This window comes from Odocoileus virginianus, chromosome 26 (genome assembly GCF_023699985.2).
Source record: "Odocoileus virginianus isolate 20LAN1187 ecotype Illinois chromosome 26, Ovbor_1.2, whole genome shotgun sequence".
In the NCBI taxonomy this organism is placed as follows: Eukaryota; Metazoa; Chordata; class Mammalia; order Artiodactyla; family Cervidae; genus Odocoileus; species Odocoileus virginianus.
This window is the reverse complement of record NC_069699.1, coordinates 12,265,674-12,280,019: the sequence shown is the minus strand read 5'-3', so window position 1 is coordinate 12,280,019 and position 14,346 is coordinate 12,265,674. Positions and strand designations below refer to the sequence as shown.

At 39.2% G+C, this 14,346-nt stretch overlaps 1 protein-coding gene across 5 annotated transcripts in view; it reads left to right on the top strand.

Moving 5' to 3' along the window:
* Nucleotides 1–14,346, top strand: part of ULK4 (unc-51 like kinase 4) — a 487,767-nt gene that overhangs the window by 66,943 nt on the left and 406,478 nt on the right. For all 5 annotated transcript variants that reach the window (XM_070455485.1, XM_070455483.1, XM_070455484.1 and 2 more), the window contains one exon: nt 11,888–11,995. In XM_070455485.1, the coding sequence (XP_070311586.1) occupies nt 11,888–11,995 (108 nt within the window). The remainder of the gene's footprint in view (nt 1–11,887; nt 11,996–14,346) is intronic.

Sequence of the window (14,346 nt, the reverse complement as noted above, 5' to 3'; positions counted from 1 at the left end):
TTAAAGTATCTTAAATGCTTACCTATTTTCTTATTTTCCTGTTTTCTCTCTGCTGGCATATTTTCCAAGTTTCAGTCTTTGAGATTCCCATAGCTGCCAGTTCAGCTGTGCAGTTTATAAAGACATTAAAAAATATTTTATCTAGCATTTTAAAATTATTTTCAGTGGGAGGAATATTTAGGACATCTTGTCTGCCATCTGCCAGAGACGGGCAAAAGAATTTTAATGATTAATCTGGTTTCAAACTGCAGATTTATTACAGATTTATGGCAATTTGACACCCAATTTCCTAACCTGCAGGGCAGGATTTATCAGTATACTTCTCATTCACAGCTTTTCTGGTGATTGGTGCTTCACAACTCTGGTGTCAGATCCATGATACAAGTGTTGATGGCAGATCTTAGCTGCGACACAAATGATCTTCTTCTCCCCTAAGATATGGGTGCAGTAATTTACTGATTGTGTTGTTTTGTCAGTAATTATTTTAAGGTACTAGAACTTTGTCATTACTATGTATGACTAAAGTGGTCTGTCTGAATTGGATGATTAGAATTCTGTCTTAGTTGGCGTATGACTAGCTGATACTGTGGTAATAGCAACCATCAAAACCTCAGAGAACTCTCTTGCTGTTGGCCTGGGTGCCCTGAGGGCAACTGACTTCAGAACCCCAGCTGCTTGCAGTTCATCTCCATCCAGCAGGTATGGTCACGTTTCCTGGGACATAGGGACAGAGCAGAGAAAATTGCCTATGGATTCCTGGGTCGGAAAGATCCCCTGGAGGAGGGCACGGCAAGCCACTCCAGTATTCTTGCCTAGAGAATTCCATGGACAGAGAGGATCCTGGCAGGCTACAGTCCACAGGGTCGCAAAGAGTTGGACACAGCTGAAACGATTTAGCACGCACACGTGTACACACATCATTTCTACTTACAGCCAATTGGTTAGAATTAGTCACATGGTCCCATCCAACTTCAGGGGAGCTGGGAAATATTTTCATGTGTCCAGGAAGGGAGAGGAACTGCATGGCACAAGTACTGTTTACTGCCTCTGCAGGTTGACTGCCTAACTAGAGCATAGGGGGTATTTATTAGGGGAAATGAGCAAGGTCAGACTCCAAGAAAAGGATTAGAACAGTCAGGGCCTGGCAGCTCCAGAGGGTCTTTGGAGCAGGGCCCTCTTGGAGTCTTGCTTGGAGCCACTGCTAGTGAACTTCAGCTGGTTTGTTTATTCTGTGACATTCCACTCAAAGTTCAGGTTTCTGAGCAGGAGCCTTGCTGGCTGTTCAGGTTGTGGCCTCGTCTTTTTTTTTTTTTAGTTTTGAATAAAACTCTGATTTATTATTTTATTTTTAAAAATCTCTGATTTCGAGGTAATTAACACAAATTTTATTCTCTGATAAGATATAAAGGACAAAAAGAAATCCGCTAGTGATGTAGTTTATTTTAAAAAAATTTTTATTGAAGTATAGTTGATTTACAATGTTGTGTTTTCAGGTGTCTAGCAAAGTGCATCAGTTATGCACATACGTATATCCACTTTTTTAAAGATTCTTTTTCCACACGGGTCATTAACAGAGTATTGAGTAGAGTTTCTTGTGCTCTACAATAGTTTCTTACTAGTTATCTGCTTTATGTATAGTAGTGTGTATATGTCAACCCCAGTCTCCCAATTTATAACTTTCCCCACCCCTATCCCCTGGTAACCATAGGCGTGTTTTCTACATCCGTATCTGTATTTCTGATTTAGCTTTAATTGAACCAGACTAGGAGGGAAGATGTTTCTGAAGGAGCCAGGGCCCTTACAGTTTCCATGTTTGGAGGGCCTGCTTTGTCATCGCATCACACAGACAAGCACAGTCCAGGAGAGGTGTTTTCTTCAAAAGGAACTTGAATGGTGTTAGGAAGAGGGATTGGGTGACTGGCGACCAAAAAGCGACACATTCTTTTGCAGTTTTGAAATTTGTTGACATCTAATTAAAAAAATCAGGGAACTTGATAAAGTTTGTGTACCAAGCGCTTCCAAATTTTTTTTGATGGCTGTTAAAGAAATCTGCTTATGCATTTATTTGCTTTTCCTGACAGTGTGTAATCTTTAAGATAAAAAATTCCACCAGTTCCAGGTTGTTTATTTACATTTAGGCCTCGCAGGGTAGTGACAAGATAGCAGTACTGACTTTTTCTCCCTGATTATTTACTTTTAGGAGTTAGATGCCAATTTGAATGCAGATAACCCTCCAGTTCTGTATTTGTTAAAATGAGGTGTTTGTCACAGTATGTTCCAGGGGGAAGAGAGTTTGTGGCTGTTGTTTTGGCCTGAAGTTTTTACATCAGAACATCCAGATCAAAGATTGAATGATTTGCTTGACTTGATATTTATGGGCATGCGAGATTTGGAAATGCTAGGCAAAATATAGGAGAAGGAAATGGCAACCCACTCCAGTGTTCTTGCCTGGAGAATACCAGGGATGGGGGAGCCTGGTGGGCTGCCGTCTCTGGGGTCGCACAGAGTCGGACACGACTGAAGTGACTTAGCAGCAGCAACCCAATTATCAATAATATGCAGATAATTAGAGAGTAAAGATTATATCCACTTTGATATCCAGAAGTCACTAGGAGAACTTCTTACAATGTTGCAACATTGCAGTAGTATTTCCAGTTATTAGATACAGATTTTTTTTCTCTTCAAATAAGTTTACCATCTTTCTGTTTCTGCCTCTTCAGCCTTCTCTTATCTGTTTCTAGTGTGTTTTTTCTCTCTCACACTTTTTAAACCAACACTTTTGAAAATGAGATCTTGAAGTTTCAAGTCTACAGATCTGAAATGCGGTTCCCGGTGGAGTCTGAGATTTAATACAAATAAAATTGAAGACAGGATTATGAGGTTCAAGTTTTACGTGAGCAAGCTGTGTTTGGGACATTGAAAATGGTGTTCTAAGAAAGAAAAAGGTTGGGCAGAATGGTATCCATTGGAATTCTCTATTCCTTTGAGATTGTGAAATGCTCCTGCTTGAGAGGTTGGGACTTCCACAGGGAAGAATGCTGAACAGTTATCTAATTTAAAAGGTTATGTTGTTGTGATGTCTGCTGCTGTATCTCCCATTGGGAACAGTTATATAGGGCTTAAAAATGTCCCTTTGGCCTAATAAAACACTCGAGTCTCTTTGGTCTGGAGTTTATTTCAATTTCTATTTGTAGCTGTTAATTGTATACCTGTTAACATGGACATTTAAAAACTATATTTTGAGAGTCAGGAGCAAGCAAACTCCGTGCGAGTTCAGAATATTAGTTTTATAACTGCAGAACTTCATCATCTTCTGTCTCTCTGCCTAAGAGACTCAGTTCGGGTATGTGAAATTGAAGCACTTCCGACCTAATGTCAATCTGATAGTTTCAGATAAAGCTGAAAGAGGCCTGGCTTTCCCTTGTCAGAGTTGTTGTAAAATGAGTTTTGAGTTTAACACTTCAGAGTAGTTTAAGATACAGGATTTTGTTGTTGTTCGGTTGCTCAGTTGTATCCTACTCTTTGCAACCTTATGGACTACAGCATGCAAGGCTTCCCTGTCCTTCACTGTCTCCTGGAGCTTGCTCAAACTCCTGTCCATTGAATCAGTGATGCCATCCAACCATCTCATCCTCTGTCTTCTCTTTCTCCTCCTGCTGTCCATCTTACCCAACTTCAGGGTCTTTTCCAATGAGCAAGCTCTTCGAATCAGGTGGCCAAAGTATTGAAACTTCAGCTTCAGCATCAGTCCTTCTGATGAATATTCAGGACTGATTACCTTTAGGATTGACTGGTTGGATCTCTTTGCAGTCCAAGGGACTCTCAAGAGTCTTCTCCAGCCCCGCAGTTCAAAAGCAACAATTCTTCGGTGCTCAGCCTTTTTTTATTGCTCAGCTCTCATATTTATACAGTTTCGTCACCACATACATGACTACTGGAAAAACCATAGCTTTGACTATACAGACCTAAGAAATAGGATTACAATCCTATTATTATATTTGGTTGTTGTTATAATTATTATTATTATTTATAATTATAAATAATTATTGTTATTTGAAGTAATCAAGCAACCAGTCATGCCTATGGTTGCAGAAGCATAGTTTCTTTTAGGGTAATAGAATCAGTGATTGTGTAGATATGCCTTAAAGCATAATAATACTAGAAGTAAGACACCCTCCACTCTCCTCATTTTCCTTAGATTTTTCAAAAAATACACACAATAGTAGCATAATACCTGAATATCCATCCCATTTAAAAAAATCTATTTTAGTTTCATTTTTATACACTATAAATTTTTATACACTATAGGAGAAACATGCCTAAGAACAATATCCACATATTACTTGGATTTCTGAGTTGGAAGAAGAACTAAACAATCTCATTTATGTTTTTTGTTCTGTTTAGTATTGGCATATTTTAGTGTCATACTTACGTCAGCAAAGTTATTTTTCCTGCTTGGTGTTTGTCATTTATGTGGTTATTCTTACAGTTTTCCTTATTAATGTTTCTTGAAATTTTTAAAGAATGAGTGGAAAATCTATACAGTAATATTGCAGGGAAACTTACTTGTTGTGCATTGTTTAATGGTATCCAAAGTTAAGTTTTGCAAGTGAAATATTGGGCTGCTGTGACTTTACTAGCATAAATCATATGTTGTTTGTCTGTCTCCAAGGCACTGAGTTCCAAAGCAGTTTCTGTTATGCTGGAGGCAGTTCAGACAGTTTTATATCTTTAAGGGTCTGCAGCATTAAAATGTTTTAATTTCCTGTGATGTTTACTGATACCAAATGGCCAGTGGATGATCAAATGGAGCAGAGCTATATGTCCCTGCTGTGAATTTTGTGAAACAGAAAGTTGGATCTGGGTTTTGAATTTAGAACGAGGTTAACTTGAAAAAGTTCAAATTTTATTTTGGGGTAATTGTAGATTCACATGCAGTTGTAAGAAATAGTGCAGAGAGATGCTGGGTATATATGGTACTTCATCTAATTTTCCCTGATAGTGACATCTTGGAGACCTATCAGGCAATATCACAGTCAGAATGTTGACGTGGAGATAGTTAATGAACAGAACAGTTTCATCACCACAAGGATCACCCTTATTGCCCTTTATAACCATACCCGCTTCTCTCTATCTCATGCTCTTCCTTCCCACCCCTGGCGAACGACTAATCTGTTCTTCATTTCTGTACTTCTTTCGTTTTGAAGATGTATATAACCTTTCAGAGTTGGCTTTTTTGTTTAGCCTAATTCTCTGACTCTTCATTCTGATTGTTGCGTGTGTGCACATTTTGTTACGTTTTATTGCTTAATAGTATTCTGTATTTACCTGTTGAAAGATAACCTGGATCATTTCCAGTTTTGACAGTTAGAAATAAAGCTGCTGTAAAACTGAACAACAGGTTTTGTGTGGATGGAAGGACTCATTTCTCTGGTATAAATGCTGATGAGTGCAGTTTCTAAGTCCTGTGGCAGCTGCATGTTTAGTGGTTCATTTGTTATGTTTTTTTTGAGAAACTGCCAAACTATTTTCCAGCATGGCTGTACCATTTTGCATTCCCACCAGAGATGGTGTGAGCCATCCAGTTTCTCCCCATCCTTAGCAGCAATTGCTATTGTCACTCTGTTTTTGATAAGAGGTGTAATGATAGCTCATTGTGGTTTTAATTTGCATTTCCATAACTGTCAATACTGTTGAACATCTTTTCATATGCTTATTTGCCAGTTGTATTGCTTCTCTGGTACAATGTTTCTGTGCTTTTGGTATCAGATCTACCCTTTACCTAGATTCTGAAGATTTTATCATATATATGTATATATGATATATATATATTTTATTTATATATGATATATATTTTTTATATATCATGTATATATATATTTTACTTCTGTTTTTCTGTTTTACATTCAAGTCCATGATCCATTTTGAGTTACTACTTCATATAAAGTGTCCGACTTAGGCTGAGGTTTTCTTGTTTTTCCAGTGGAAAGCCATTTGCTCCAGCAACATTTGTTGAAAAGATGGACTTTCCTCCCTTATACTGCCTTTGCATATTTGTCAAAAGCCAGTGGGCCATACCAGTGTGGAGCTAGTTCTTAATTCTCTGTTCAGGTTCATTGATCTGAGAGTCTGTCTCTCTGACATTGTCTCACAGTCTTGATTACTGTGGCTGTATACCTTCTTGAAACCAGGTAGAACAGTTTTCAACCACTTTATTCACCTTTTTCAAAATCATTTTGGCAATTCTGATACTTCTGTTTTCCCACATGAATTGTGGGATAATGTTGTCAATATCTACAAAAAAGTCTTGGTAGGATTTTGGTAGGAATTTCGGTAAACCAGGCTATCAGTTTGGGGGAAATTGACATCTTCACTGGGAGTCTTACTATCTATGAACCTAGTATATCTCCTTTTTGTATTCATTTATGAGATGGTCAGTCAGGATTGGCCACACGAGGAGAAAGCAGAGGCTCAGGAAAATAGAGTTTATTATGCTTAGTGCTCCTCGAGACAGGTGGCTTACAGAGCCATGTGGAACAACACCAAGGTGGTCAGGAGGCAGAAGACCGGAGTGCGTAGGCTGTGGCCTTTGTTGGGGTTTCCACGGGAAAGACAGGGCAGGAGGAATAGCTTAGAATTGGTCTGAATACTTTCAGCAGCCTGTGGAATAGTGACAGTCTCGAGTTGCCTGGTACCTGGCCTAGGATGATGAAGACGGAAGAGTACTGCCTCCTGAAGTGTAAGGGCCAGATGGAGGAGGTGTGGTTCTGGGCTTGGTGGTTGGCATATTGCAGGCACGCTTCCCTGGCGGCTCACACTGTCAAGTATCTGCCTGTAGTGTGGGAGACCTATGTTCAGTCCCTGGGTCAGGAAGGTCCCCTGGAGAAGGGACTGGCTACCCACTCCAGTATTCTTGTCTGGAGAATTCCACGGACGGAGGAGCCTGGTGAGCTGTAGTCCATGGGGTTGCAGAGTCGGACATGACAGAGTGACTAACACTTTTCATTTTTCACTTTCCTGGGCCTTAGCTACCTCTAAGAATCGGCTGGCCCTAGGAAGGTCGTTCTCTCCCCAACCAGAATGGCTTGTTTAAGATGTCAAAACATCGTATTGTATAGAAAATAAAATATCCACACACATACATAAAAATACACCTCTTCTTTTATTTAGATCATCTTTGGGTTTTTCTTTTTTAACATTGTTTATATCATACATAATTTAATCACAGTCTAGTGGCATCATTTCTCCCGTTCAAGTGAAGTATAGAAAACCTACCTCCTTTTTCAACCATTTAACCTCCCTCTGTTTTATATAGTTAGCATATTATTGACCAGAGATATATTGGTATGTCTTTTATTACCTTAACGTTATTGACCAGAGATGTTTCAGTGTTCACTTACATAGCACATTGTTGGCCATAGGCATTAGTTTATGCAAAAATCCCCTTGTCAGTAGTGAGTAAAATATATCCTCTAAATACACTTAGAACCAAATCAAGTATTTTTATAATGTTTGCTTCAACCATCAAAGTTAATTTAGAAAACTTAATAGGAGAAGGAAAGACTATTGAATTTACCTGTATGTTTGCCTGTCATGTTCTTATTTCTTTCCTCATATTCCAAGGTTCCTTTTAAAAAAAATCTCCTTTTTTTTTTTTAGAAAACTTGCCTTTATCCACTCTTTTATGGTAAGTGTGTGGTTTTCATAGGGTAAAAAATGGCTGAGCATTGTTAGTTTCGGATGGTTCAGTGTAATATTAATGAATGATCAATGGCTGATCAATACAGGGTAAAGGAAAAGAAATGCTGTGTGTAGAAATGGCCTGCAAAGGCTAATATGTTATATATGATTGCTTTTTCCTCCTCAACCATTTTATATAGGGGACTCACTGTGTGTAAGGCAATAAGTGGTGGGGGTTACCTAAGATGTTATGTCTATATGGAGGAAGAGTACTCAGCAATAGAAAAGAATGCATTATAGAATAAATAGCATGCCTGAATCTCAAATGCATTATGCTAAGTGAAAGAAGCCAGAAAAATAAGAAAACATGATATGTGAAATGCAAACTAATGACAGAGAGTAAATTGATAGGAGAAGAGAAAGGTAGTGGGATGGAGTGGGATTACCAAGGGAACTTGGGGAAACACTTGAGGGTTTTGCTGTCTTGATTGTGGTGGTGATTTCACATGGGATGTGTGTATGTCAAATGTATCTGATTATACACTTTAAATATATACAACTGAGGGAATTCCATGGCGGTCTAGTGGTTACAGCTCGGAGCTTTCACTGCAGTGGTCCCAGGATCAATCCCTGTTTGGGGAACTAAGGTCTTGCAAGCCACACGGGGCACGGCAGGAAAACAGCAACAAGAAAATGTAGCTCACTGTAGTCAGTTATAAATCAAAACTGTCCCCACATCAAGTATTCCTCCCACGCATGACTATTTTGCAGCTGCTTGATGTCCAACTCCAACTTGTCCACACTCTTGTTTACAAAGTAGAACCAGTGATCACATGCTGGGATGTTGTATTATTACAGTGAAATTGTTCTGAAAATTTTAAATTGCTCACTTTCAGTTTTTAAACTTTTAAATGATAAAGCGAGATATAATTGACATACAACATTGTATTAGTTTTAGGTGTGCAGCATAGTGTTTTGGTATATGTTCAACTTAAAAACCTAGGTCTTATCACCATGAGAAATAATCTTGTTTGTGCAGCATGTTTTGAGTCGCACTGTTTCAGAGCACTGTTTCCGTACTACTCATGTACATATTTTTCCCCCATCTCATTCTATATGTATCATTCTGAAACCATTCAACCCTAGTTTATGGTCACAGTGTGGTTTGATTAACCTTGTGTTCTGGGGTATAAATTCTGGCATGGAGCATGGGATTTTCTATGCATGAGTCCTAGGAAATTAACTAGATCTGATGAAAATATGCTGCAGAATTTCAAAGTGAATTATACCAAAATGCTGTTATAATATTGCTCCTCTCATATTTTTGAAGGAATCACTTAAAAGTTTAATGCAGTATAAGAGCTGAATGCAGTATTTAATGTAGAATTTAATGCAGTATAAGCCTCCAAGTGGCATGGATGGTATGTGGGGCAAGTTGCTTCCACTCTCTCAGCCTAGGTTTTCTGGCTTTAAAGACAGAGCCACAGTTGCCTGGCAGAAGATTATCGATACAGTAAAAGTGCATGGTAACTGATATATGCTGTAAGTGTTGTTTCTGTTCAGTCACTCAGCTGCGTCGGACTCCTTGCGACCCAGTGGACTGCAGCATGCCAGCTTCCCTGTCCTTCACCATCTCTTGGAGCTTGCTCAAACTCACGTCCATTGAATCAGTGATTCCATCCAATCATCTCGGCCTCTGTCATCCCCTTCTCTTCCTGCCTTCAGTCTTTCCAAGCATCAGGGTCTATTCCAATGAGTCAGGTGGCCAAAGTATAAGAGCTTCAGCTTCAGCATCAGTCCTTCCAATGAATATTCAGGGTTGATTTCCTTTAGGATTGAGTGGTTTGATATCCTTGGTGTCCAAGCGACTGTCAAGGATACCAGTTTGAAGGCATGAGTTCTTCCACACTCAGCCTTTTTTGTCCAGGTCTCACATCCATACATGACTACTGGAAAAATCATACCTTTGACTATTACTTTGAAGGCAAAGTAATGTCTCTGCTTTTTAATATGCTGTCTAGGTTGGGCATAGCTTTTCTTTCAAGCAGCAAGTGTCTTTTAATTTCATGGCTGCAGTCACCATCTGCAGTGATTTTGGAGCCCCCAAAAATAAAGTCTGTGACTGTTTCCATTGTTTCCCCATCTATTTGCCATGAAGTGATGGGACTGGATGTCATGATCTTTGTTTTTTGAATGTTTAATTTTAAACCAGTTTTTTCACTCTCCTCTTAAATCTTCATCAAGAGGTCCTTTAGTTTTTCTTCACTTTCTGCCATAAGTGTGGTGTCATCTGCATATCTGAGGTTATTGATATTTCTCCTGGCAGTCTTGATTCCAGCTTGTGCTTCTTCCAGCCTGACATTTTGCATGGTGTACTCTGCATATAAGTTAAACAAGCGGGGTGACAATATACAGCCCTGACGTACTCCTTTCCCAATTTGGAACCAGTCTGTTGTTCCATGTCCAGTTCTAACTGTTGCTTCTTGACTTGCATTCAGTTTTCTTAGGAGGCAGGTAAGGTGGTCTGGTATTCCCATCTCTTAAAGAATTTTCCACAATTTGTTGTGATCCACACAGTCAAAGATTTTAGTGTAGTCAGTGAAGCAGAAGTAGATGTTTTTCTGGAGTTCTCTTGCTTTTTTGATAATCCAACAGATATTGGCATTTTGATCTCTGGTTCCTTTGCCTTTTGTAAATCCAGCTTGTACATCTGGATTTTCTCAGTTCACATACTGTTGAAGTCTAGCTTGAAGGATTTTGAGCATTACTTTGCTAGCATGTGAGATGAGTACAATTGTGTGGTAGTTTGAACATTCTTTGGCATTGCCCTTCTTTGGGATTGAAATGAAAACTGACCTTTTTCAGTCCTGTGGCCACTGCTGAGTTTTCCAAATTTGCTGGCATATTGAGTGTAGCACTTTCACAACATCATCTTTTAGGATTTGAAATAGCTCAGCTGGAATTCTATCATCTCCACTAGCTTTGTTCATAGTGATGCTTCCTAAGGCCCACTTGACCTTGCACTCCAAGATGTCTGACTCTAGGTGAGTCATCACACTGTCATGGTTATCTGGATACTTAAGATCTTTTTTTGTATTGTTTTTCTGTGTCTTCTTGCCACCTCTTCTTAATATCTTCTGCTTCTGTTAGGTCCATCCCATTTCTGTCCTTTACTGTGCCCATCTTTGCATGAAATGTTCCCTTGGTATCTCTAATTTTCTTGAAGAGATCTCTAGTCTTTCCCATTCTATTGTCTTCCTCTATTTCTTTGCATTGATCACTGAGGAAGGATTTCTTATCTCTCCTTACTATTCTTTGGAACTCTGCATTCAAATGGGAATATCTTTCCCTTTCTCCTTTGCTTTTTGCTTCTCTTCTCTTCTCAGCTATTTGTAAGGCCTCCTCAGACAGCCATTTTGCCGTTTTTGCATTTCTTTTTCTTGGGGATGGTCTTGATCCCTGCCTCCTGTACAATGTCATGAAACTCTGTCCATAGTTCTGCAGGTACTCTATCAGATCTAGTCCCTTGAAACTATTTGTCACTTCTGCTGTATAATCGTAAGGTATTTGATTTAGGTCATACCTGAATGGACTTGTGGTTTTCCCTGTGTTCTTCAGTTTAAGTCTGAATTTTGCAATAAGGGGTTCATGATCTGAGCCACAGTCACCTCTTGGTCTTGTTTTTGCTGACTGTATAGAGCTTCTCCATCTTTGGCTGCAAAGAATATAATCAATCTGATTTTGGTATTGACCAGCTGGTGACATCCATGTTTAGGGTCGTCTCTTGTGTTGTTGGGAGAGGGTGTTTGCTATAACGAGTGCGTTTTCTTTGCAATACTCTGTGAGCCTTTTCCCTGCTTCATTTTGTACTCCAAGGCCAAACTTGGTGCGATAAGTAGGTAAGTTTATTTTACTGGGCATGTTTGTATCTGCTTTGGCAAACTCCAGGAGATGGTGAGGGACAGGGAAGCCTGGCATGCTACAGTCTATGGGGTTGTGAAGAGTTGAACAGCAACAAATTTATATCATCGTCTAGGAGAGTTCCTATTTTCTCTTCAGGAATAAGGTCCATATATTGAAAATCATTTGTAGACCAGTTGTTAAAAAAGGTCAGATGAATTTTGTGGAATGTTTTTCCTGTTACATATAAGGTAAAGAACTGAGAGGTATGCATGAAATAATATACATTTTTTTCCCTTCTTTTCAGGCAATCACTCTTTTAACTGAATTAATCAGGGAAAATTTCAGGAACAGCAAATTAAAACAGTGCCTTTTACCAACCCTGGGAGAGCTGATCTATCTTATAGCCACCGAGGTAAGACTATCTGGTTAACTCTCTTGCTCTCTGATGTGTTCTGACATTTCCTGGCTGATAAGTGTTAATATCAAAGTGTTTTGATTTTACCTCTTTGGGCACATGTAAGGAATTCAGTGAAAATTTTGCCTGTGGAGGGGAGAGGCTCTTGGTGTCTTTCTGACTCCTCTCTCTCTCCTGGTCAGTCTTTCCTCTTTCCCAGTGCCCCTTTTTCTTTAAAGTGTAGGAGAGTCTCAAGCTGTATTTTAAAGCCAACGGACCAGAGCCCCTACCACACCCCTCCCCACAACATTGTCCCCAGGTTGCTGCCATCTTTGACTCCTTTAGGCAAGAAGATATCATTGATTCTTCCAGTATAAAAACACCGTTGATATTTAAAACACTGTGTGTAAATATACACACAGTAGGGTGTGTATAGCGTGCATCTCCTGGAGTTTGCCAAGGCAGATACAAACATACCCAGTGAAATGAACTTACCTACTTAGAGCACCAAGTTTGGCCTTGGAGTACAAAATGAAGCAGGGCAAAGGCTCACAGAGTTTTGCAAAGAGAACACACTGGTCATAGTAAACACCCTCTTCCAGCAGCACAGGAGACGACCTTTTCACATGTGTGTGCATGCTAAGTTGCTTTAGTTGTGTCTGACTCTTTACGATCCTATGGACCATAGTCCACCAGACTCCTCTGTCCATTCTCCAGGCAAGACAACCGGAGTGGGTCGCCATACACCCATCCGGGGAATCTTCCCAACCCAAAGGTTGAAGCTGAATTCTTACTTGCACCTGCATTGACAGGCGGGTTCTTTACTACTAGTGCCACCTGGAAGCTTCCCTGGTGGCTCAGATGGTAAAGAATCTGCACTGCAGGAGATGTGGGCTCAGTTCTTGGGTCAGAAAGATCCCCTGGAGAAGGGAATGGCAAACCACTCCAGAATTCTTGCCTGGAGAAGTCCATGGACAGAGGAGCCATGAAGTCGCAAAGAGTTGGACACAATGAGTGACTGATACACTTGCTGTTATTAGTAACACGGTGGTGAGAGCTTGTGACTGCAGGTTTTGGCTTCTCCTTGGGGGAATATCTTGAATAGATATAGATAGATTATGAGTCATTGATTTCATGTGATGCTCTCTTTTAAATGAGTGCTGGTACATTATAAGTTAATCAAAAGTTCTTTATTTCCACTTGTTTTGGTTCTCGAACTTGCTTAAGTGTTATGTAACCTAAGTATCCTTAGTATCTAAGTTGCTGTCTGGATAATCATCATTCTGAGACTACTAGAGTAATTATTGGAAAACATCAGTATTTAAAATCACTTAGTTCCATATTTAGTATTGATAGCTGGTGCAGCAAATCTCTCCTCCTCATTCTTCCTTTTCATAAATGTCTTGGCTCTACCTGGTCATTTGCATGTCAAAATAAATTTTAGAGTCAGATTGTCCAATTTTGAAATCATCTTTTGAAAACAGTATCGACTGTGCAGAAGTACTGATATCTTGATGATTTTGAGTCTTCTAATACATGTTTGGAATTGTGCTGAGTCTATTAGAGTATTAGTACATTTGTGGTATGTTGTCTTTTAATGCAAAAAAACATGATGTTTCCGTATATTTATATTACAATTTTTTAATGTAAGTTATTTAACTCTTAAAGATTTTTGTGTATTTCACTTAGTTGAGTTTATTCTCAGATAATTTTATATTTTGAAGAGATATCACAATCACGAAACTACAAAACTTGGAAGTATAGAAAGGTACACAGCCTGTGGTCTCTTTTCTTTTTTTGTCCACTTCTGTGTAGTTCCCCAGTAAATAACCATTGCCATTTCTTTCTTTCTTATACTTACAGAGTTATTTTTGCCCAAATGAGAAAGCAGAAATGTAGATTCTTACTTCGTCTCATTTTATATAGCAGGTAGAACAACGTTTTTCATTTAATAGTTACACAGTATTAAAAAGTGTATGGAGGTATATACACTGGAGCTAGTTCTTAATAATTAAAAAGGATGTCTTCTTCAGTTAGCATTTAGAGCTCCCTCCCTCCCTCCTCTGGCACTGGAGCATTGTCTTGTGTGCTAAGTTTTGTGAAAGACAGCTTTCCTTGTGGTTCTTTGGGGATGGGGCTGGAGAGTTTCTGTCAACTTTATTCTTACCTTGGGCCCTTGAGGCCTTGACATCAAACCTCAAAGTTACCAAGTTCTGCAGGCTTGGAGAATGAAAGCAAACTTCAGTGATCTGTTTATCCCTCCATGCTTGCAGCTAATTTTTGGCTTGATTATTCTTTGTTTTTTTGTCAACTCTCTGAGGCATTTTAAGGATGTAGAGTAAAACTGCTTTCCTTAGAAGAGTGATCAC